The sequence below is a fragment of the Rana temporaria genome, chromosome 6 (genome assembly GCF_905171775.1).
Source record: "Rana temporaria chromosome 6, aRanTem1.1, whole genome shotgun sequence".
Lineage (NCBI taxonomy): Eukaryota > Metazoa > Chordata > Amphibia > Anura > Ranidae > Rana > Rana temporaria.
In genome coordinates this window covers 28882028-28906162 of record NC_053494.1, presented here as the reverse complement: position 1 = coordinate 28906162, position 24135 = coordinate 28882028, and the positions used below count along the sequence as shown (strand labels likewise).

General features: G+C 42.7%; 1 protein-coding gene across 1 annotated transcript; it reads left to right on the top strand.

The window, feature by feature from the left end:
* Positions 1-20191, top strand: PRR35 (proline rich 35). The gene is made up of 3 exons (XM_040356540.1): positions 1-97; positions 15396-16987; positions 18777-20191. Exons 2-3 carry the CDS (start codon positions 15498-15500, stop codon positions 19411-19413), a joined length of 2127 nt encoding a protein of 708 aa, XP_040212474.1. The 5' UTR covers positions 1-97; positions 15396-15497; the 3' UTR covers positions 19414-20191.
* The last annotated feature ends 3944 nt before the right edge of the window (positions 20192-24135 follow it).

Here is a 24135-nt window from a genome sequence, read left to right as displayed (position 1 = left end):
ACTTGACCGGTCTTGTCCTTTTACATTGGAGCTTTAGTACATTTTGGAGAGGGAGAGGAGCCAGCAAGGAGCTCATCTGTCAATACAACACATCAATGTAAGTACTCACACCAATACTTGTATGCATCTCATGGCATTTATCATTAGTTATATATATATATAGATATTTGATTTTCATTTCATTGCAATATTTCATTAGAACTGAGAAACAATATTACTTTTTTAATATTCTATGGAAAATAAAAGTCACAATGTATCTGCACAGAATTGAAAAAATCTTTATGTTGTAGTGAGAGAAACTATAGATAGGTTTAGATATTATCAGTTATGTCAATCTATCTGCACACATAATTAAAAATGCTTTTACTCAATGATTAGTATTCCGCATTATCTAGATTACTAATGATTTTTTAGCATATTATTGATTACTGTCATTACACTGATAACTACTAATAACAAATATATTACGTAAGAGGGTTTAAGATTTAAATGCTGTATTGCTGGTATTCTACAAGCAAAGATAACTATGCGTATTAGTTACTGTGGTAATATTTATTAAGAAAAGATTATATATTTGAGTATGTAAAATCAGTAGTCAGATAGATAGATAGAAAAATATTTATTTATATGTCACTGAAAGGTATATTTACTTGGTGTTGGCTGCTATAATTTTGTTAAGTTAGAAATATAGGAATTTTTATATTGTATAATATTATATATTTAGCAATATATAGATAAATAGATAGATAGATAGATAGATAGATAGATAGATAGATAGATAGATAGATAGATAGATAGATAGAAAATCATAAAATATAGATAGATAAAAGATAGATAAATGGATAGCCAGATGAAAGAAAAAGGGATAGATAGATAGAAGAACTAAAGAAAAGATAAAAGATAGATAGATAGATAGATAATACGTAAATGGATGGACAGATTAAAAAAAGAAAGATAGATAGATAGATAAAAGGAAGAAAAGATAAAAGATATATAGATAAAAGATAGATAAATGGATAGATAGATAGAAGAACTAAAGGAAAGATAAAAGATAGATAGATAGATAGATAGATAGATAGATAGATAGAAGAACGAAAGAACTAAAGAAAAGATAAATAAATGAAAGAAAGAAAAAAAAGAAAAAGAACTAAAGAAAAGATAAAAGATAGATAAATAGATGGACAGATGAAAAAAAGATAGATAAATAGAAGATAGCAAGAAAGAAAACATAAAAGGTAGATAGAAGAACGAAAGAACTAAAGAAAGAATAAAAGATAGATAAATGGATAGATAGAAGAACTAAAGGAAAGATAAAAGATAGATAGATAGATAGATAGATAGATAGATAGATAGATAGATAATAGCTAAATGGATGGACAGATTAAAAAAAGAAAGATAGATAGATAGATAGATAGATAGATAGATAGATAAATGAAGATAAAAGGAAGAAAAGATAAAAGATATATAGATAAAAGATAGATAAATGGATAGATAGATAGAAGAACTAAAGGAAAGATAGATAGATATATATATAGATAGATAGATAGAAGAATGAAAGAACTAAAGAAAAGATAAATAAACGAATGAAAGAAAAAAAGAAAGAAAGATAGATAGATAGATAGATAGATAGATAGATAGATAGATAGATAGATAGATAGAAGAACTAAAGAAAAGATAAAATATAGATAAATAGATGGACAGATGAGAAAAAGATAGATAAATAGAAGATAGAAAGAAAAGATAAAAGGTAGATAGAAGAACGAAAGAACTAAAGAAAGGATAAAAGATAGATAAATGGATAGATAGATGAAAGTAAAAAAGAAAGATAGATAGAAGAATGAAAGGACTAAAGAAAAGATACAAGATCGATAGATAAAAGATAGATAAATGGATAGATAGATGAAAGAAAGATAGATAGATAGATAGATAGATAGAACTAAAGAAAAGATAAAAGATGGATAAATAGATAGATAGATAGATAGATAGATAGATAGATAGATAGATAGATAGATAGATAGAAGAAAGAGAAAAAGAAAGTTAAAAATAAATGTCTTTGCCGGATCTGGGCAGCTAATGAATGTTGGGAAGCTCTGCTACTTTAATATAAAGTTATTATTTGTGAAGAATAAAATGCTGAATAGTTCTTCGGTGCAAAGCACAGCTTGCAGAGTTGCAGGTTCAGAATGATTTGATTGATATGTACAGGCATACCCCTTGTATATATTTCAGCTCGTCAATATGAAATAATATACTTTATACAATATTGGTGCTTTTAATGCAATGTAAAATTCTAACGGCGACTACGGAAATTCCAGCCACATTTCTTTGTATAGAGAATCTCGCAGTGTGGATATTGCTGTCTCCAATTTTAAGAAGCGACGTGTTTAACCAGTACAGCCTCACTATCAGCAATAAAAATAATAGAATTAGTCGCAGCGGTCAAGTCATTTTAATGCTTTTGATCAATGATTAAACCTTGAGAACGTTGCAGTAACAACAAATGCAAGAAACCTGTTTATCATAGTGAATGGAATGTGTGGAAAACATAAATCTGATTTTTATTGTTAAAAAACAAAGCACACAATGCATAGCCAACTCTCACCTTGACAATAATGCAGTCACGGAGGACCGTTCAGTTAGAACATATAAGACTCAATTTACAAAGCTTTCACACATGGATGAGTATTTTCATTTAGTCATGTGACTGTAATTTTCAAATCTCATGGGAACTGAAAATAACATTCACTTAAAAAAACAAAAACAAAAATCTTATTCTGGTTTGTTAGCTTTTTGAATCAAACTTATTGTATTACTGGTAAGTTTAAATGTTATTTACATTACTAAATTCTTTAAATCTGACCATTGTGTTTATACATTGACCTAAAAGCTTCCCCAACTGGAAGTACAATCAGTTTACCCCAGATGATGTGGTCATTTGGGTTTTATGATCTTCTAGCCCCTTCCTATGGTGAAAGAATAGATGGGACAGGACTGTCTATTAATTACAGCAATTCAAAATGCAATGAAAATGCCTAAAGTGCAGCCTATATTGGCGGTCAAATATCATCCCTTACCAATATTATGTAGAAGATTTATTACAGAAGTGACACCAGCGAAGGGCATAGGTATTAAGGGCCAGATTCACGTAGAATTGCGGCGGCGTAACGTATCGTAGATACGTTACACCGCCGCAAGATTTCATCGCAAGTGCCTGATTCACAGAGCACTTGCAATGAAAACCTACGCCGGCGGCCTCCGGCGTAAATCCGCGTAATATTAATGGGTGTGTGCCATTTAAATTAGGCGCGCTCCCGCGCCGGACCTACTGCGCCTGCTCCGTTTCGAAATTCCCGCCGTGCTTTGCGCGAAGTGACGTCATTTTTTCGAACAGCAACGCGCGTAGCGTAATTCCGTATTCCCGGACGGCTTACGCAAACGACGTGAATTTTTAAATTTCGACTCGGGAACGACGGCCATACTTTATACAGCACATACGTGTGCTGTGTAAAGTTAAGGCACCCAAAACGACGACTAACTTTGCGACGGGAAACTAGACTAGCGGCGACGTAGCGAACGCAAGAAACCGTCGTGGATCGCCGTAACTCCTAATTTGCATACCGACGCTGATTTACGACGCAAACTCCCCCCAGTGGCGGTCGCGGTACTGCATCCTAAGATCCGACAGTGTAAAACAATTACACCTGTCGGATCTTAGGGATATCTCTGCGTAACTGATTCTATGAATCAGTCGCATAGATACTCTGAGAGATACGACGGAGTATCTGAGATACTCCGTCGTATCTCCACTGTGAATCTGGCCCTAACTCACTAGAGTGGATTTACTAAAGGCAAATAGGTTGTTCACTGTGAATGAGAATTGTCATTTGTCAAGGGAATTTGCACCTGCACATAAATGAGGCGAAGCTCTGCTGTCTCCCACCATCCAATCATGTGAAAGCAAAAATATGTTTGTTTGTTTTGTTTTTTTGGTTTTGCACATGCTTGGGTAACCTTTGCTAAGTGAAATTTCACCATTTTCACTAAGCTAAGGGAAAATTTTCCTTGCCTCACTATGAATGAGAAATTTCATTTGTCAAGGGAATTTGTACCTGCACATAAATAAGGCAAAGCTCTGTTGTCTCCCACCATCCAATTAAATGAAAGCTAAAATTATGTTTTTTTTTTGTTTGTTTGTTTTGCACATGCTTGGGTAACCTTTGCTAAATGAAATTTCACCATATTCATTAAAGTGGTTGTAAAGGATCCCGTTTAAAAAAATAAAATAACAAACATGTCATACTTACCTCCACTGGGCAGTTAGTTTTGCACAGAGTGGCCCCGATCCTCCTGTTCTGGGGTCCCACGCCGTCTCTCTCGGCTCCTCCTCGCATTAGATAACCCCGTCTGAGAAGCTCTCTCCGAGGGGGTTACCTTGCAGGCGTAGGGTGACCACATTTCCAAACTACCATTCAGGGAACCCCCCCTTCCCAAAAATCAGCTTGTGCTGTAACGAATCACAGCACAGTGATTGGACACAAGAGTCAGGATTTATGATTTCTCCAATCACAAGCAGGGGGCGGGGACTGTGCTCCTCCAGGCATTCCCGGCCAGGACAAGTACTATCAGTGAGTAAAGCGATGATGTGGCGGTCTTTTTTGGGGGTATCAGATTGGCCCAGGGGGTGGCTGCGTCAGTTTCATTCCGGGACACTGTATTGTCCTGGAATGAATGTGCCCGGGACAGACCTGCAAAATGCGGGACTGTCCCGGGTAATCGGGGATACGTGGTCACCCTATGCGGGCGCGCTCCTGTGTCATACACTTGGCGTCTATAGCTGCCGAGTGTATAACTCGGCCCCGCCCCCTGGCGCCCACGTCATTGGATTTGATTGACAGCAGCGGGAGCCAATGGCTGCACTGCTATCAATCTATCCAATGAAGAGCTGAGAAGCAGCGGAGAGAGCATTGCGGGATCGCGCCAATGGAAATTCGGGGCTCAGGTAAGTAAAATGGGGGGGGGGGGTGTGTTTTGTCCATATACAGGCCTATTTAAAAAAATCACTGCAAAGAGCTAGGTGCAAAGTTCAGTTCCCCTAGTATCCAATCACAATTCATTATGTTCTTGTCTGACTTCATTAAAATGTATTTTAAGGTGCTGTTCACACTACACTACAATGTTAAAGTGTATTGCATTTTTAAATAGGCTGTCTATGCACCACAACCTACATAAAATCTGGCACCACCTCACATTGCACTGTTGGTAGTGGCATTGTGCACAGGAAAAATTGCCCATTCCCTTAAGCTGCCATAATGCACTGGTGTAAACGGGCCCCTGGTGCTTTTCTCATTGTACTGTTTGTTAAATAAGCCTGGTGGTATTTATGTAACAAGGACAGGTATTGCTCAAGAGGTGAGAGTTGACATCAGTGGCGGCTGGTGCTCAACATTTTTGGGGGGCGCAAACAACAAAAAAAAACCCCATGAATTGCAGCCACTGTGCCCATCAAATGCAGCTACTGTGCCCATCAATTGCCGCCACTGTGCCATCAAACGCAGCCACTATGCCCATTAAATGCAGCCACTGTGCCCATCAGACGCAGCCACTGTGCCATCAAACGCAGCCACTGTACCATCAATTGCCACCACTGTGCCATCAAATGCAGCTACTATACCCATCAAACACAGCCACTGTACCCATAAATTGCTGCCATTGTGCCATCAAACGCAGCTACTGTACCCATAAATTGCTGAGACTCTGCCTATCAATTGCTGCCAGTGTGCCCATAAATTTCCGCTACTGTGCCCATCAATTGCTGCCAGTGTGCTCATCAATTGCCCAAGCACCTGATTAGCTGAGAGGCGGTTAAGTCTTAGAAAAGTGAATATTCATTCGGTTTCCTAACACAACGCTGAGTAAACAGCGAGCGCCCAGCATGAGGCCCGCTGTTCACCTTTTTGGATGCCTATTAGAGCCTATAGCTCTAATCAGGTGCTTCCAAAAAATACCCCGTCGCTGTAATTCAGGTGCCCGGCTCCCGAAAAGAGGTTGGGCACCTGAATAGGGGGTGGCAGATACGCTGACATAACTCCTTTATGAATCTAGCCCTGATATTCAATTCTATTCTATCCCAGAGCAGGAGGCCGTGGGCCACATCAGAGGGCTCCGCGGGCCACATGTGGCTCCCGGACCACTGGTTGGGCACCCCTGATCTAAAGAAACACAAATGAACAGCTGATTGCATAGAGATATATGCAATATTTGCAGGAAATATTGGAATTGGTCATTTGTCTTGCTATTGGGCAAAGAATGGACACTACAGTAATATGTAACACTGCTTAAAGAAGAATGGAGAAATTAATAGTGGTGATGTTGCCCATAACAACCACCCAGATTCAGTGTTTCCCTTTTCCCACACCAGTTATAGAATTGATAGTTGCTATGGAAAGCAGCCCTATGTCTCATTGTTCATAAGTCAGGCCAACACTTCGGCCCAGATTCACGTAGAATCGCGGCGGCGTAACGTATCGTAGATACGTTACACCGCCGCAAGTTTTCATCGCAAGTGCCTGATTCACAAAGCACTTGCATAAAAACTTACGCCGGCGGCCTCCGGCGTAAGCCTGCGTAATTCAAAGGGGCGTGTGCCATTTAAATTAGGCGCGCTCCCGCGCCGGACCTACTGCGCATGCTCCGTTTTGAAATTCCCGCCGTGCTTTGCGTGAAGTGACGTCATTTTTTCAAACGGCGACGTGCGTAGCGTACTTTCGTATTCCCGGACGTCTTACGCAAGAACAAAAAAATGTTAAATTTCGACGCGGGAACGACGGCCATACTTTATACAGCACGTGTGCTGTGTAAAGTTAGGGCAGCTAATAAGAACGACTAACTTTGCCACGGGAAACTAGACTAGCAGCGATGTAGCGAACGCGAAAAAACGTCGGGGATCGCCGTAACTACTAATTTGCATACCCGACGCTGGTTTACGACGCAAACTCCCCCCAGCGGCGGCCGAGGTATTGCATCCTAAGATCCGACAGTGTAATTCAATTACACCTGTCGGATCTTAGGGCTAACTATGCGTAACTGATTCTATGAATCAGTCGCATAGTTAGGAAGACCCTAAAACAGAGATACAACGGCGTATCAGGAGATAAGGCCGTTGTATCTCTTTTGTGAATCTGGGCCTCTATTCTTAACTTTGAATAAACAAGTTGGGTGAAAATACTGACATATCTTTCTACAATTATATCTGAAATAAGAGACAGAAATGGTTACTATGTTCAAAGTCTATTAAGTGAAAACAACCAATAAGAAATCATCTTTCATAGAGCTGAATACTCTAAATTGGTGGAAGATTATATCTCATTGGTCAGCATGGGTTACCGCACTCTGCATATATCCATTGCCCTTTCCACTGTTATAATAAATAAGCCTGTAGTGGATATGATTACGGGTGCTTTATGTTATCCTCACACATGCAGCTTTTTGTGCATTCTTAGTCTATGCTCAGTGTTCTCTGTATGATGAATAGTGGCTAATGGCATGGAGAGGGTTAGCTGTGTTCTGTGTTGGTGCTCAAGATGTAACCAGCAGTCTGTGGCCCCGCTGGGGCTTTTGTCGGACCCCCTAGGGGCCCCATACACAGGAGGCTGCGCCATTTGGTAGTTATTGGGAGCAGCCTGTGGCATCAAACTGTGGAATATGAAAAATGGGTCTGTACCAGGCTCTCTCACCAGCAGATGCTGCGGGAAATGGGCATGTTCTCCCCCACCGACATCAGTGCCACCCCCTGGGGTGCAATCTGTGTGCACCAACACAACCCTCTTCTCAGCTGCTCTGAGACTGCCTGTACGGCTCTGAGACACCCTGTGCAGCCCTGAGACACCCTGTGCTGCTGTGTTAATGCTTGAACAGATCTAAGGCACCCTGTGCAGCTCTGAGACAGCCTGCACTGCTATGTGACTGCCTGCATAGTTCTTACCCTGTGCAGCTCTGAGACAGCCTGCACTGCTATGTGACTGCCTGCATAGTTCTTACCCTGTGCAGCTCTGAGACAGCCTGCACTGCTATGTGACTGCACGCACAGTTATTAGACAACCTGTATAGCTCTGAGAAACTCTGTACTGCTATGTCACTGCCTGTATAGTTCTTAGACAACATATGCAGCTTTGAGACACCCTGTGCTGCCATGTGACTGCCTGCACAGTTATTAGACAATATATGCAGCTCTGAGACACACTGGGCCGGATTCAGAAAGAGATACGACGGCGTATCTCCTGATACGCCGTCGTATCTCTGAGTTCCGCTGGTCGTATCTATGCGACTGATTCAGAGATTCAGTTACGCATAGAAATCCATAAGATCCGACAGGTGTCCGTCGGATCTTAGGCTGCAATTCCAGGCTGGCCAGGCTAGGTGGCGCTTCCGTATTTTTACGCGAGGAATATGCAAATGAAGATTTACGCCGAGAAACGAAGATTTACGCCGGACGAACGACCGCCCGGCGCTTTTTTTTTTACGTTGTTTGCGTTCGGCTTTTTCCGGCGTATAGTTACCCCTGCTATATGAGGGGTAGCTAATGTTAAGTATGGCCGTCGTTCCCGCGCCGATGTTTTGAAAATTTTACGTCGTTTGCGAATACGGCTGGACGTAATTTACGTTCACGTCGAAAGCAATGACGTCCTTGCGACGTCATTTAGCGCAATGCAGGCTGGGTAAATTTGCGGGCGGCGATGCGCTATTCGATCGGCGCGGGAACGTGCCTGATTTGAATAGTACACTCCCCCTAGCCGCGGAATTTGAATTCCGCCGGGGGATTTACGATACACCGCCGCAAGTTTTGAGGTAAGTGCTTTGTGAATTACCCACTTGCCTCAAAAACTTGCGGCGGCGGATCTTAAATCACATAGGTTACGCGGATCTAAAGATCCGCTAACCTATGTGAATCTGGCCCAATATATGCAGCTCTGAGACACACTGTGCTGCTATGTTACTGCCTGCACTGTTTTTAGACAACCTGTGTAGCTCTGAGACACCCTGCGCTGCTATGTGACTACCTGAATAGTTCTTAGACAACATATGTAGCTCTGAGACACTCTGTGTTGCTATGTGACTGCCTGGACAGTTCTTAGACACCCTGCACTGCGACGTGACTGCCTGCATAGTTCTTAGACAACATATTAAACATCAAAAGTTTATAAGGCTTATTGCCATAAAAAGTGTTTGGGGATCCGGGTCCTGCCCCAGGGCACATGTATCAATGCTAAAAAAAAAAAGTTTTAAAAATGTACGTTTTTTCAAGAGCAGTGATTTAGCAGTGAGCAGTGATTTAAATAATGCTTAAAGTGAAACAATAAAAATGAAAACTTCCTTTAAATATGGTGCCCTGGGGGTGTCCTTAGTCTGCCCGTAAAGTAGCGCATCTTTCCCATGTTTATAACCGTACCACAGCAAAATTACATTTCTAAAGGAAAGTTTTTCATTTAAAACTGCTTGCGGCTGTAATGTATTGTCAGATCCTGGCAATATAGATAAATATCATTGAAAAAAACGGTGCCAAAAAAAAAAATGGCGTGGGGTCCCCCAAAATTCATACCAGGCTCTTCAGGTCTGGTATTGATTTTAAGGGGAACCCCGCGCCAAAATGCGTGGTGGGGTCCCCCCAAAATCCATACCAAGGTGTTTTGGGGGGGGGGGGGGGGTCGGCCCTCAAAGCACCCTCCCCATGTTGAGGGCATGTGGCCTGGTACGGTTCAGGAGGGGGGGGCGCTCTCTCATCCCCCCCTTTTCCTGAAGCCTGCCAGGTCCCGTGCTCAGATAAGGGTCCGGTATGGATTTTGGGGGGGGGGGGGCACACCATTTTTTTTTTTTGCCACTGGGTTCCCCTTAATATCCATACCAGACCTGAAGGGCCTGGTAATGGACTGGGGGGGACTCATGCCATTTTTTTTCAATGATTTTTATGTATATTGCCAGGATCCGGCAATACTTTACAGCTGCAAGCAGTTTTAAATGACTTTTTTTCTTTAGAAATTTTATTTTGCTGCTCTCATTCATTACACGATGTATGGCAGCCTCCACAAGGGGATTAGAAGCAAAATCCAGCAGGAGATACCGAGTATAAAAGAGAAGAGAGGCGCCTCTAAGTGTAGCAATATGGTTACATTTAATAAGGGTACAACATTTAGCAACTCACGTGGGCAAAAGAGGCACATCTAAGTATGCAGGCATCCGGGGTAAAGCGATCCACATAGACCATCATCCTCACCGCCGACTCTCACCCATATCAGTCTGCAATCATGACCAGGAAGACTACCCTGCAGTAGAGTGATCTGAAAGCGAGGCTTGAACCGCTCGTGGAATCAATGGCGGCGAGGAGAATGGTCTATGTGGACAGCTTTTCCCCCGAAAGCATGCATACTTCGATGTGTCTGTTTTAATCATCAACCATGTGAGTTTCTAAATATTGTATTAAATGCAGGGGTCAAGTCCTGGGGAAAAAAGTGTGGGAACTCCCCCACCAAAAAAAAAGATACGCTCATATGCATAATTACTAAACCGCATGTTTTTTTTTTTTTTTCGATCCACTGTACCTTGGTAATCCTTTATGTTTAGAAAATACGCAAGTTCTTTCTAAATCCCGCGATAACTTGCGGCAGACCTCCGCAATGTCTCCTGGGAACAATGACAAAAGCTCTCAGGAGACATTGCGGCATAGAGGAAGTGACGGAATACCCGTACACTACCCGATGAATCCATATACAGAAAGCTGCCAGTAACATAAAGGATTACTAAGGTTCGCCTGCCCCTGACAGTGACTCGAGCTGGGCATCGCCGCTTAGTGAAGGATTGGCTCGGCTGCTCTCGGCTGCTCTAGTCCTGCAAAGGGAACTGCGTTCCTGCTGTGAAAAAAGTGCAGGGACTCCGTTCCCACGCGTTCCCGCAGGACTTGAGCCCTGATTAAATGTAACCATATTGCTACACTTAGGCCCGGTACACACGAGCAAACATGTACGATGAAACCGGTCCGTCGGACCGGTTTCACCGTACATGCCTGCCAGAGGGCTTCTGTACGATGGTTGTACTAACCATCGTACAGAAGTCCGCGCGTAAACAATACGCGGGGCGTGTGCGCGTCGTCGCCGCGGCGATGACGCGGAGACGTGGGCGGGCCTGCCATTTGAAGGCTTCCACGCATGCGTCGAAGTCATTCGACGCATGCGAGGGACGGCGGGCGCTTGGACATGTACGGTAGGTCTGTACTGACGACCGTACATGTCCGAGCGGGCAGGATTCCAGCGGACGGTTCTAAAACACGTCCAGGAATATTTGCCCGCTGGGAAAAGGCCCGGCGGGCAAATGTTTGCTGGAATTCGGCCCGCTCGCGCCTACACACGACCGAACATGTATGCTGAAACTGGCCCGCGGACCAGTTTCAGCATACATGTTTGGTCGTGTGTACGGGGCCTTAGAGGAACCTCTTTTCTATTTTATACTCAGTTGTGACATGACGCTACTCTTATATCAAGACATCGCTTGTATATCAAGTCAAAATGTATTAAAAAATGTTGCTGGTCTTTAAAACGCTCTCAAACCAAGTTACTCTCAAACCAAGGTTTTACTGTATCCATGTTATTCAAACTGCAATGCAAAATGCACTATAATGCAATGTGCTATGTGCAGGTACCCACAGCAACCAATCAGAATTAAGATTCAAACAAGTCAAAGAGGTTTTTATAATTTGATCGCTATGTTTGAACTCTTCCTTGTTAAATTGGTGAATCAAACCAAAAACGTGCATCCATGGCAACCAGTTTGCAGGCGTCACTGGGGTAAGGGTTCTAAATGGTTGCTATGGGTTACAGATCTTTGCATGTTTCTCTTTTCTTTATTAAATAAAGGTCTCTGAACACCTCTTGCTTACTGCTGCAGTCTTCCCCGTCTCCTTGCTTGCTTGTCTCTCATCTGCCCCCTCCCTACAATGCTCTCTGCCTGCCTTTCCCCCCTGGCTGGTTAGAGGCTGCCCTCAGTGTGAGACTGTGCAGTGATACAGTAATTCCCATGCACAGGTGCAGGGTCCCTGACGCAGTGTTCCCCTCAGGCAGGTCCCCCCCGTGCCTTGCCTGACAGACCAGTGGAAGTAATGTCTTGTGGCAGGTAGAGGAATCCAGCAGACCAAGAGGATATGTTGGGAAGTGTTTTCAGAGAGCGCGGCTCAAACACCTGTCTCTGCCTCCCCCATCTTTTCTCCTTTCTCCCCAACACACCATGGGGATACAAGAAGAAGACTGGGACCAAAAGGCTCAGTTCTTTTATACCCAGCAAATAATTGCAAGATATTCAATATCGTACTTTATGCTTTTCTTATTTTCACCCCCCATGTTAATCTATTTTTCTTGTTATATCATTATAGAGTTTGTTTGGTTGCAAAGATGGCACATTTCCCAAATCCTAGCAGAGATTGTCCATAGGAAGGCAAGACAACAATATCCCTACCTTCCCTGTACAGCTATTTTTGACAATGTCTTAGGCCCTGTACACACGACCGAGTTTCTCGGCAGAATTCAGCCAGAAACTCGGTCGGAGCTGGATTCTGGCGAGAAACTTGGTCGTGTGTACACTTTTCAGCGAGGAACCCGTCGAGGAACTCGTCGGGCCGAAAAGAGAACATGTTCTCTATTTCCTCGTTGTTCAATGAGGAAAGTCGGCCCGCCGAGCTCCTCGGCGGCTTCCACACTGAACTCGACGAGGAACTTGATGTGTTTGGCACGTCGAGTTCCTCGGTCGTGTGTACGAGGCCTAAGGCCCCGTACACACGAGTCCGCATGCGTCGAATCACTTCGAAGCATGCACGGGATTTCGGCCCAGCGGACATGTCCGATGAGTCGTACTGACCATCGGACATGTCCGACGGACAGGCTTCCAGCGGAAACCTGTCCGCTAGGCCAGAAAACTGTCCGGTAGGCCCTACACACGGTCGGACATGTCCGCAGAAACTGGTCCGACGGACCAGTTTCAGCGGACATGTTCGGTCGTGTGTACAAGGCCTCAAGGGGTGAAAGAAAATTCCTTCCAAAAACCCATAAATAGCAGTTGGATTAACCTTTTGGACCAAAAACAATCCCATACTATCTCTAATGCAGCATACACACGATCGGAAAATCCGTCAAGAAAACCGTGGATAATCTCGGCTCAAACTTGTCTTGCATACACACGGTCACACCAAATTCCGACCGCCAAGAACACAGTGACGTACAACACTACGACGAGCCGAGAAAATAAAGTTTAATGCTTCCGAGCATGTGTCGACTTCATTCCGAGCATGCATGGTTTTTGGTGCGTCGGAATTGCATACAGACAATCGTAATTTCCTCCAAGAACTTTTATCGTCAGAAAATTTGAGAACCAGCTCTCAAATTTGTCTTGGCGGAAATTCCAACAGAAAAATTCCGATGGAGCCTACACACGGTCGTAAATTTCCGACCAAAAGCTCACATCAGACTTTTCTTGGCGGAATTTCCATTCGTGTGTACGTGGCATAAAGCCTTAAACACAAAGATTGTTCCATCCACGCTAAACAGCGTTGATAGACAAATCACCCACTGCAGCTATCGTATTCTGACATACCCGACCAGTGCTTGCATCTGATTGTATGCAGGTGGTAATGAGCTGATTTTCCACCTGTTTCCTTAGATTTTTAATACGAAGAATGTCGAGTGGAGTGGTACCAGTAGGGAGAACCACTAATTGAATTTTGGCTGGTTCATTAGGAACCAGTCAATATTAACACAGTGTATGGCCAGCATTGGTACGAACTGTGACTGTCAGGCCTTGTACACACGACCGAGTTTCTCGGCAAAAACCAGCAAGAAACTTGCTGTTTTTTTTTTTGCCGAGGAAACCGTGTGTACACTTTGACGAGGAAACTGTCGAGGATCTCGTCGAGCCAAAAAGAGAACATGTCTTCTTTTTCCTCGACGGCAATGGAGAAATTTGGCTCGCCGAGATCCCCTACAGCCTAACAAGGAACTCGACGAGCCCGTCGAGTTCCTCGGTCGTGTGTACGAGGCCTCAGTATGCATTCCCACGTCTTACTATTGTTGTAAGTTAACACTTTATGCTGCCTGTGTCACGGTTTTGCACTTTGTTCACGTTTGGTTCATAGAAGCAAGGCCGTTTTTAGACCTTATTTTTGTATGCTTACAGTATGTCTACCCTTCTAACCTTTGTAAAACACTTTCAATAAATACTATTAAAATAGAAAAGAAGAGAACTAAAGCCCATATATTCCACCACCCATTCCTTAAATCTTGTTTCAGAGCTATGGACATCAGCAGAATCTTTAATTTTGACACTTCCAGGAGTGTCGGATGCCTGCATCAATTTTTGTGCTCCATCTGCTAGGTGTGGCTTCCTCTTATTGTATATTTTCCTGTAATTCCTGCCTCAATTACAAAATATGGATGTTTTGTATAGAAGGCCCAAAATGGGCCAGAGCACACTTTTAGTTTGGCACCTACCCCTTCCATGTAAAACTGGAGTATCTGGGCCCCAACCTCCTACGAGGCAGTACTTGGTGCCTGATCAACCTAGCACCAAGCCATTTTGTCACATGAGGCCAGGAGTGACATTCAGAGTCATTATTAGCACACGGAATTCAAGGGATCCGGCCAACTAAAGGTATACTATGCCTTTTGTGTCATAGATCAGTGGTCTTCAAACTGTAGTCTGGGGGCCAGATGCGGCCCTTTGCTTACTTTTGTTTGGAGCTTGGGGCAATATTTCATCTTCTGAGATTCTGACCCCAACAATAGGGCATAATTCCCCCCACCCCTGACACCAACGAAGGGGAAAAAATTCTACCAATGACACCAATGAAGGGGCACAGTTCCTCCCAGTGACACCAATGATGGGGCATGATTCTTCCCACCCAATGATACCAACAATGGGGGGCAATTCATCCCATTGGCATGAAGAAAAGGAGCATTGTGTCCAATTGTCACATTCCGGCCCCCCTAAAGTCTGAAGGACAGTAACTGGCCCTTTTGTTTAGAAAGTTTTGAGACCCCTGTCATAGATAGATAGATAGGTAGATAAATACACATGGGGACACAGTTTTGTAACTATGTCATGTTTGGATGTGCTTTGATCCTCTATGACAGTATTGTGATGATTCTGGTTGTTATAGGTCATAAAAGTTTTGTTTAGTATTATTTTAGGTTAATCAGTCAGAGGTTAGTTTTTATTCAATATTTTTCACCAATAAAAGTAAGAAGATTAGTTGATATAGCAGTGGTTCCAATTTGCTATAAGGCAGATACATTTTTATCTAGGTAAAGAGACAATTTGACATTTTATATCATAAAGATTCTTACTCATGTATTTTCTTGCTACAGGTTTGTTTGCGCTGTTTGACTGATATAACGCTGTGTAAACTTGGGCATAGCAACATTTGTTCTTATAAGGCACCTGGCTGTCCCACCAGACTACTGCAAGCCATGTCTAAAGATGAAGAAGTTGGCTGCAAGTTAAACCCTACCTGTAAACATAAGGAGCGCAAACCCAAAAAGCCTCATTATATCCCTCGGCCATGGGGAAAGCCATACAACTACAAATGCTTCCAGTGCCCCTTTACCTGCATGGAAAAGTCACACCTCTACAACCACATGAAATACAGTCTGTGCAAGAACTCATTGTCCCTTCTAATAGAGTCTGACTGGCCCTACAAGAAGAACAACTTCCTTGTCCCAGAAGTTAACTTGAATCATGAAGCACACACAGAAGGCAACAGAGACAAGCAAGAAGCTTGTGATTCTTCTGCATCATCTACAAATTTGAGACACGTTGCCGAAAAATGTTCCTCTGAGGTTCAGAGGTTCATGGAAGAAGAGGATGAGAAGCTGGAAGATGAAGAGGATGACGTAGCAAGTCAAGCGCCAAAGGAAAAAGGCAAGAACGTGTCCCCGCTACAGGTCATTGCTGGCAAAAATGAAGCCAATGTTAATGAGGCAACAGCTTTGAAGAACAAGAGGGAGATTATAGGTAAAGAAGGCGAGCCAGAGTTTATTATCACTGATGTCTTCTCTTTAGAAGGGCACGGTGAAAAGGATAGAGAAGAACAGAGATTTGCAAAGGCTCCCAGGAAGATGTCCAACAACTTAGGAAACTCTCGGCTTGATCAGTGGAAACTATTGACAAACACACTTAAAAAGAATGTAATTGACACACCAATAGGTTGTAGCGGAACTAATATTATTCCGTGCTACCCACCTCCAACATATGCTGATTATCAGGAACACCAGGGTCTCTCACTTCTGGGCCTCAACTACCCAAAAAGCAACAACCTCTTCTCTTACCTGAACCCTGCCATGACAAGTGGCACAGCTCAGTTGCCCTTCTTAGCGTCTACAGCTCAGCTAATGCACCCAGCACATTTCTCCCATTTCCAAGCTTTACAAAATACTGAACGTTCCTCATTTATTCCCCAATTCTACTACCCCTTGCTTTTTGATCATTCATTCAACACATCCGACACCAAGATTGCAGGAAAGACAGTGAACCAAGGTCAACCAGGAAACGCAACATTTGTCACTACTGCAAAGGCAAAGACACCTGTGGAATCTCAGAAGACCTGCCTACCTAAAACCCAAGAAGCTAATAGTCTCCTTTCCTGGGGGCCTGGAGACAAGCTGCAAAACCCAACTCTTGCCCATAACAAGTCAACACAAGAAGGTGAGCCAAAATGGGTACCCCATACAGTAAGGGAAATCATACAACAACAGAAAGAGATTTTAGGTGTTTATGGGTTGCAAGCCTCGAGAATGAATGAAAACTCCACACATAAAGGGACAACGGAGGGATCTCCATGGGAAAAAGAAAGCCCTACAAGATGTGTCAAGAGAAAGACATGGTTGGACAGAGATAAGCCAGAAAGTATAACTGACCAGACCACATCTTCACTAGAAAGGGACAGAACCTTCCATAACAGGTAAATATAACCTCTGGAAGTAATAACAGTTTGTTTAGTAGCTCGTTGTATAACTGCAAAAACAGCATCAATGGTATAAATCATGAGTCAAACTAATTTTATATTCAAAATAATGTGCAATAGGATTAAAAAAGCCCCAAGATGTTCTAAGGTCCAATCACCTGGACACTCAGCAGTGCTCATTAAATTCTCAATACTTTAAACCAGCCCTATCTCCAAATATAGACGTCTTCGATCTTTGGGGCATACCGCTCATTTTTTCTTGTGCACGTTACAGAGCATTTGCAGTCTTTCAGCAGGTTTTGACTTTTCTGAAGCTTTTAAAGCACCCTTTAGTTGGAATTTAGGGAGGTGTACAATGCTTTCAGCATTTTTAAATTCGTTTTTGCTTTTTCCTATTATAGGGTATTTAGATGTGGCTATTTTATGCTGTATGTATTTTTTTTCCCAATATTCTTGTATAATTTTAATCATTACATAACAAAATATGTCTATAGTTTCTAGTAGGAAAGTTGTTTAGCTCTCCATTTTGACCCAAATGTGGAAGTGGAAGTGGCCACACACAAGTCATGTTTGTATTAGATACAGATGCAAAGAGAGCTTAATTTTTAATAATGTATTTGTCCAATATCCAAGAGAACCAGTCTCATTTTGGCTTTTGCAAGAATTAGGCAAGCTAAATTAGGGGTAGATATAAATCCTTTACAAGTACTGTACAATTACTTAAAATTAACTCAAACAATTCACAAATACAAATCAGATGTTCATATCAAAATAAAAAATATACAACTTATATAAAAGGTATTATAATTTAGTATCCCAACAATGTCCCTACTGTACCCATTCATCCACATAGTCAGTTTTCGATACCATTATGTACTTGCCCAGCCTGTAATACACTCATAACTATACCACACATGAAACTATATTCACAAAATTCTGTCCAAAATTAAATAAACAGGTGACAAACCAGGTTTGCCCAGCCACGGAGACCATGCCGCTTGGAATTTGTTCTGGCTTCCCCTATGCTGGCGTAATATGTCCCCCATTGTGACCATACATTCTTTCCATGAGGGAAGATCAACAGATTTTTAGTGTCGGAGAATTAATTTCCTGGCCTGGAACAAAGCCCGGGCCAATGCCTGTTTGGTGATATCCTCTACCGGCAGGTCATCCAAAACACCCAAAAGGCAAGATTTAGGATCCCGTCTAACAGTGACTTGAAATACCCTATTTAGGGTATCCAGGACTTTCTCCCAGTATAGGTGTAATTTGTCTAGGTGGATGAGGTCACCATGGTCCCTAATGCATCTATCACAGATTGAAGAGTCTTGTTGGAGTAGGATGCACCCTGAGAAGAATGTACAACTGTGACAGTCGTTGTGTAACGTTAAGTGCACACATTTGTACAGCCTGTTAAAATGAATATTCAGTCCAGTTGTGAGTGTTTTTCCTTAATTATCCAAGGGTGGGTGAAAAGATTGTATTTTCTAGGATTTGTCTAAAGTTGAATATGTGCAATAATATTGTACTGTGTAAAGTAAACCCTTCATGGCCTATAACGACTGTCATAATCTTCATAATACAAATTATATGTGTGACATTACTGAATAAATAAATGATTTATTGTGATCATAGTCTGAACAGCTAAGGTTCTAAGTCATGGCAGATATGAAGGAAACCACAATAAAACAACCACATACGTTTTATAGAGAAGAAGTATAAACTAGTGTTTCAGTTTAATGATCTTCTAAAAAATCTAAAACTTCTTTATTTCTTTCTTTATTAGCCCTTGTTCTCCCATAACCACTCCTGATCACTGGAGGGAGAAAAGTCCAATTGTTGAGATGGCCACCAGTAAGAGGAGAAGAGGATCTGAGACCACTTCAGAAAATTCAGAAACTATGGCAGTCAATGCATCTCTGCTCATCGGGGATCTGTCCAGAACCCTGGAAGAATATGGACGGGTGGAGCAAAAACTGGCCAATCTGACATCTGATGACAACGGACGACAGAAAACTTTGTCGGAACAACTTGGCAAGATAAGGATGGAGCTGCTGCACATCCACCACGCTCTGGAGAAGGCATCCTCTACACATGAAGGTCCCCTAGACCTTTCTATCAAGAAGTCTGAAAATATGATCAAGGAAGACTTAGTAATGGTCCAACCAAGTGTGAAGCCACTGATACCTCCTCCTCCTGAGGGCTCTCTAAAACAAGTAGTGAAAGTAGAACTTTTGCCCCCAGAACTGGTAACGTGTTATGCCCGTCCCACCAAGTGTGAGGCCGACTCCAGTGTGCTGGTCTGCCCAGATGGCAGAGTTGGCGGCAATGGGGTTGCACCAACACAGGTTCCTGCACAAGAGGAGGGGGGTGGATCAGGTGTAGGATTTAGTAGAGGACGTATACAAATGGACAATGTTTAGAGTCTCCAAACTACTGATTCTGACATCCCAACCACTGCCACCAGGTTAAAGAAAAAAAAACTCCAGTTAGTGAAAAATGTCAGTAAACCTACTTGAGGCATTACATGCACTTGATATTTCTTTTTTTAATAAGCTTCAGAAAAAACAGAAACTGGAGATTGAAGTGACATTCTCAGCATCTGAGTGGGTCTACAATTAACAGCATTGTGGGCTGTCCATTGTTGTAACAGATTATGTTGGTCAGTATATCTGTTAGGGTTTGAATCTGATTAAGGCAACTCTGGCAGTTTTATTTTAGACACCTTAAAGCAGAGTTCCAGCCTGGGTGAAATTTTTTTTAAAGTCAGCAGCTAGAAATACTGTAATATTAGGACAATTACCTGTCCAGGGAGCCCGCGATACTGGCACCCAAAGCCAACCTGTCCATCGGCTCTGGGGGCAGGCACTGGCATCCTTACTAAGGGAAACAGGCAGTGAAGCCTTGCGGCATGTGCGAGTCTCACAGCGCTTTCTGAATGGTCTCACACAGGTCCCAGAAGGTGACGGGGGGAGGAGGAGGGCACAAGAAAAGCTGTAAAAGTGAAGTACGTCACCACGCACCGTGGGACGGGAGTCCGTAAGAAAAAGATATATATATTTCCTAAAACTAGGGGGGTGGGGAGTGCTTCTGTTTTCATAAGAGTTGAATATTTACCTGGAACTCTGCTTTAATAAGGCCCATAGTGCACAAAGGCTAGCTGTATCAAAAAAATAGAGCAAAGAGGTCATCAGAATTGACCCAAAAGCAGACAGACACAGTAAAAATCTCTATCATATCTTCTTTATTTTAAAGCACTTTCAAGAGTACTCAAAGCTCTTTTTCCCATGTGATAATGTGTTCCAGCATTAACTTCCATACGTGGAGGACTCTGATGACCACTAAATAAGCAAAACCTGCAGCACCGCTACAAAACTACTTCCTAGATCACTGCATCACAGCTGTAGCTTACTCAGATAAACACACTGCTTTAATTCTGTAAGGGATGTTTTCAAATACATTTAAATGTACAGTTTTTACCATTTAATTATACATATTGTATTGCAGGCATTTTTACAGTATGACTGTCATCGTGCTCTTTGTGGTGTATGCACAGAATGGCTGAAATGCAGAGTGATAACCCTGAAAGAGATTTGTACCTACCTGCACCTCAGGCCCCGTACACACGACCGAGTTTCTCGGCAGAATTCAGCCAGAAACTCAATCGGAGCTGGATTCTGCCGAGAAACTCGGTCGTGTGTACACTTTTCACCGAGGAAGCCGACGAGGAACTCGTCGGGCCAAATAGAGAACATGTTCTCTATTTCCTCGTTGTTCAATGAGGAAAGTTGGCCCGCCGAGATCCTCGGCGTCTTCAACACAGAACTCGACGAGGAACTCGATGTGTTTGGCACGTCGAGTTCCTCAGATGTGTGTACGGGGCCTTAGAGGGCAGCGCGATCGCAAAATCCATGCAAATCAATGTCTGTTCCTGACCACAGAAAAAAATATACCCACCCACAGAGGAAGTGGAAGTAGAACCAATATTTCTAAAAGGGTTAAAGCCCAATTGAAGTCTCACATCTTTTTTTCTCTTTATAGTTTTGTGGAGCTGTATGTCATGACTTTTAGTTAACGTTTGTTTGGAACTGCTTAAAAATAGCGTGGCATGGTCAGACTCTGGGGCCTACCGAACTGTACAATCACATTTGCATGCAATGTGCAACTACTATAATTGGCCAATTAATGTAGGAATATAACAATGGAGGTTGTTATGGAAGTAGGAGCCTCACACCTCGCCAGATCTGAGTGGTTAGCAGGTAAAAGCAGGCTCAGCTAAATTTATCCAGGCCATTCCCCCAACATGTTTCGCCCTGCCCTAGTGCAAAAGATGGGGGTGGCATGGCCTGGATGAATCGAGCTGAGGCTGCTTTTACCTGCCATTTGTGCCAGGCTAGGTGTGCGGCAGGAGGGCTATCTCTTATTTCCACAGTGTGCTTTGGGTCTGGATGAACCTTTCCCTACCCTGCACCCTCACTAGTCAGCTGCAAACAACTAATTGGAACTTGTCAGCCAGACCCGGTGGCCCTAAGCATTTATCGTGGGTTTTTATCCTACTTAAAATATATTACCATGACCTCAGTTGGGCCTTAGGTGCCCTAGAAGGGTCAGAGCGAATTTAGAATAATAACTTATTCTCCAATATGGGGGGGGGGGGTTGCAGGGGTGGAGGGGGTGGAGTGATAACAGCACAAAGCCTAAACATTTACAAATTGTACTAATTTTCCTTATTTTGCTTTCCTTTGTGTGTCCAACTTTGGATATTTGTGGCTAAATTCAGGAAAATCACTGTAGACCAAAGGGGGTGCAGGGGATTTTGAACCTCTTTTGAGCCTAAAACACATATGCAGCAGCATGGTGGTTGGGCCTTAATGCCCAGCCTCTGCATATACACATCCCTGTGTTCTTCTGGGGGTGTTCTCCATTGACACCCCTAGAACTGTGACCAAGCTGTCAATGACTCAATTACCAACGATGAGGAGCTGGTGATATGGACTCCCGATGACATCATGTCTTTCAATCATAGTGCCACATGATTGGAAATTATCCCCACCAGCCTGGGGCAGCATGGCCCAGTTAAAGGGCCAGCACTCACTGGTGGCAAGAGTTAAAGGAGTTAAACAACTTTTTAGACTTAAGAAAAATGAAATTATCTCTCATTTCTTTTGTTTGGTGGTCGGCACATTTAAAATGTAATTTTAAGTATAAAGCAGACTGCATAAAGCCTCCAATAAGAAAGTCATGGTTACTAAAGTCACATAACGCAAGGGCATCATCCTTCGGGTGTTCCCAGAACAGCATGAAACGCAGTCCTGAGAAAGGCAATGGGTTGAGCGCAACTGTGGATAATTTAGGGATGCATAGAAAAGAAGATGTGTTTGAAAGCTTAAAAGACCTATGAGAACTCTGAAGAGAAATACAAAAGATAGAAAAAATACAAGATTATAAGACTGAACCATTATGTTAAGAGATTATTATTGCCAGTGCATGGAAAAGCACTATATATAAAAAAAAAATATATAGTCAAATAGCATATATGAAAGATGAAGAATACCACGTACATTTAGAGTTTATATTTGCTATCTGCCACAAAAGAAAACAAAGTGTTTTCATATCCATTAATTTCATATTGTTTAGCCTTTAAAGTTTTATTAATTAATTTTATTTATTAATTTTTTAAAATGAACAAATTCTACAGTTCAATTGGAGTCTGGTATTATGGGAACATGGGGCCAGATTCACGTAGAATCGCGGCGGCGTAACTTATCCTAGATAAGTTACACCGCCGCAATTTTTCATCGCAAGTGCCTGATTCACCAAGCACTTGCAATGAAAACCTACGCCCGCGGCCTCCGGCGCAAGGCGGGCCAATTCAAATGGGCGTGTGCCATTTAAATTAGGTGCGCTCCCGCGCCGGACCTACTGCGCATGCTCCGTTTCCGTGCTTTGCGCGCCGTGACGTCATTTTTTTTGAACGGCGACACGCGTAGCGTACTTCCGTATTCCCGGACGGCTTACGCAAACGACGTTGATTTTTAAAATTCAACGCGGGAACGACGGCCATACTTTAGACAGCAATGACTAAAGTTAAGGCACCAAAAAAAAGTGTAACTTAGCGACGACGTAGCGAACGCGAAAAACCGTTGTGGATCGGCCGTAACTCCTAATTTGCATACCCGACGCTGGTTTACGACGCAAACTCCCCCCAGCGGCGACCGCGGTACTGCATCCTAAGATCCGACAGTGTAAAACAATTACACCTGTCGGATCTTCTGGCTATCTATGCGTAACTGATTCTATGAATCAGTCGCATAGATAGAAACAGAGATACGCCGGCGTATCAGGAGAAACGCCGTTGTATCTTATTTGTGAATCTGGCCCATGGAGCCTGGTACCCCTACATAGGTTTATTAACATTCTCATAATACAAATCTGCATAAATTTCCTTATTTACTCACAGAAGCAGATCATCAGACACGCTCTGGTCTTCTTCGACCAGAGGGCAGCCATATTGGAACACTAAAAAGTTCCTTGAAGTTTCCTGGCTAACCCCAATTTCCTAGACTTGACACTGGTGGAGAAAGTATATATTCCCTTGTTTGACTTGTCAATCACGTTTTGGTGAACAACTCAACATCAAAGGGCAGGTTGTCTGTTTATTGTCATGTAAATATGAGATGGAATGTTTGAAATATACTGTTAATGAGATATTTAAGTTTTATGTAAAACTATGTCAATCAAAAGAACCCCTTGTCTGTGTGTTATTGTGGATAAAAGGTGTTAGATATCTTATAGATTAAACATGGTTACATCACACCGACTGGGATGCAGACTCAATTATTAAAAGGAGACAACACAACCGTAACAAGATCAAAGGTTGTCATCTAAATCTGGCTAAAGACATAAAATAGATTTGTAGATACAAAAATACCTTTTTTTGATGAACAGATTCACTGGAGTGTTAAAATACATACACAAATTTCTGTATTCCAATTATCTCTGGAGTATAAAAATTCTGGGCCAGATTCACAAAAGAGATACGACGGCGTATCTCCTGATACGGCGTCGTATCTCTGTAATCCGCCCGTCGTAACTATGCGGCTGATTCATAGAATCAGTTACGCATAGATAGCCCTAAGATCCGA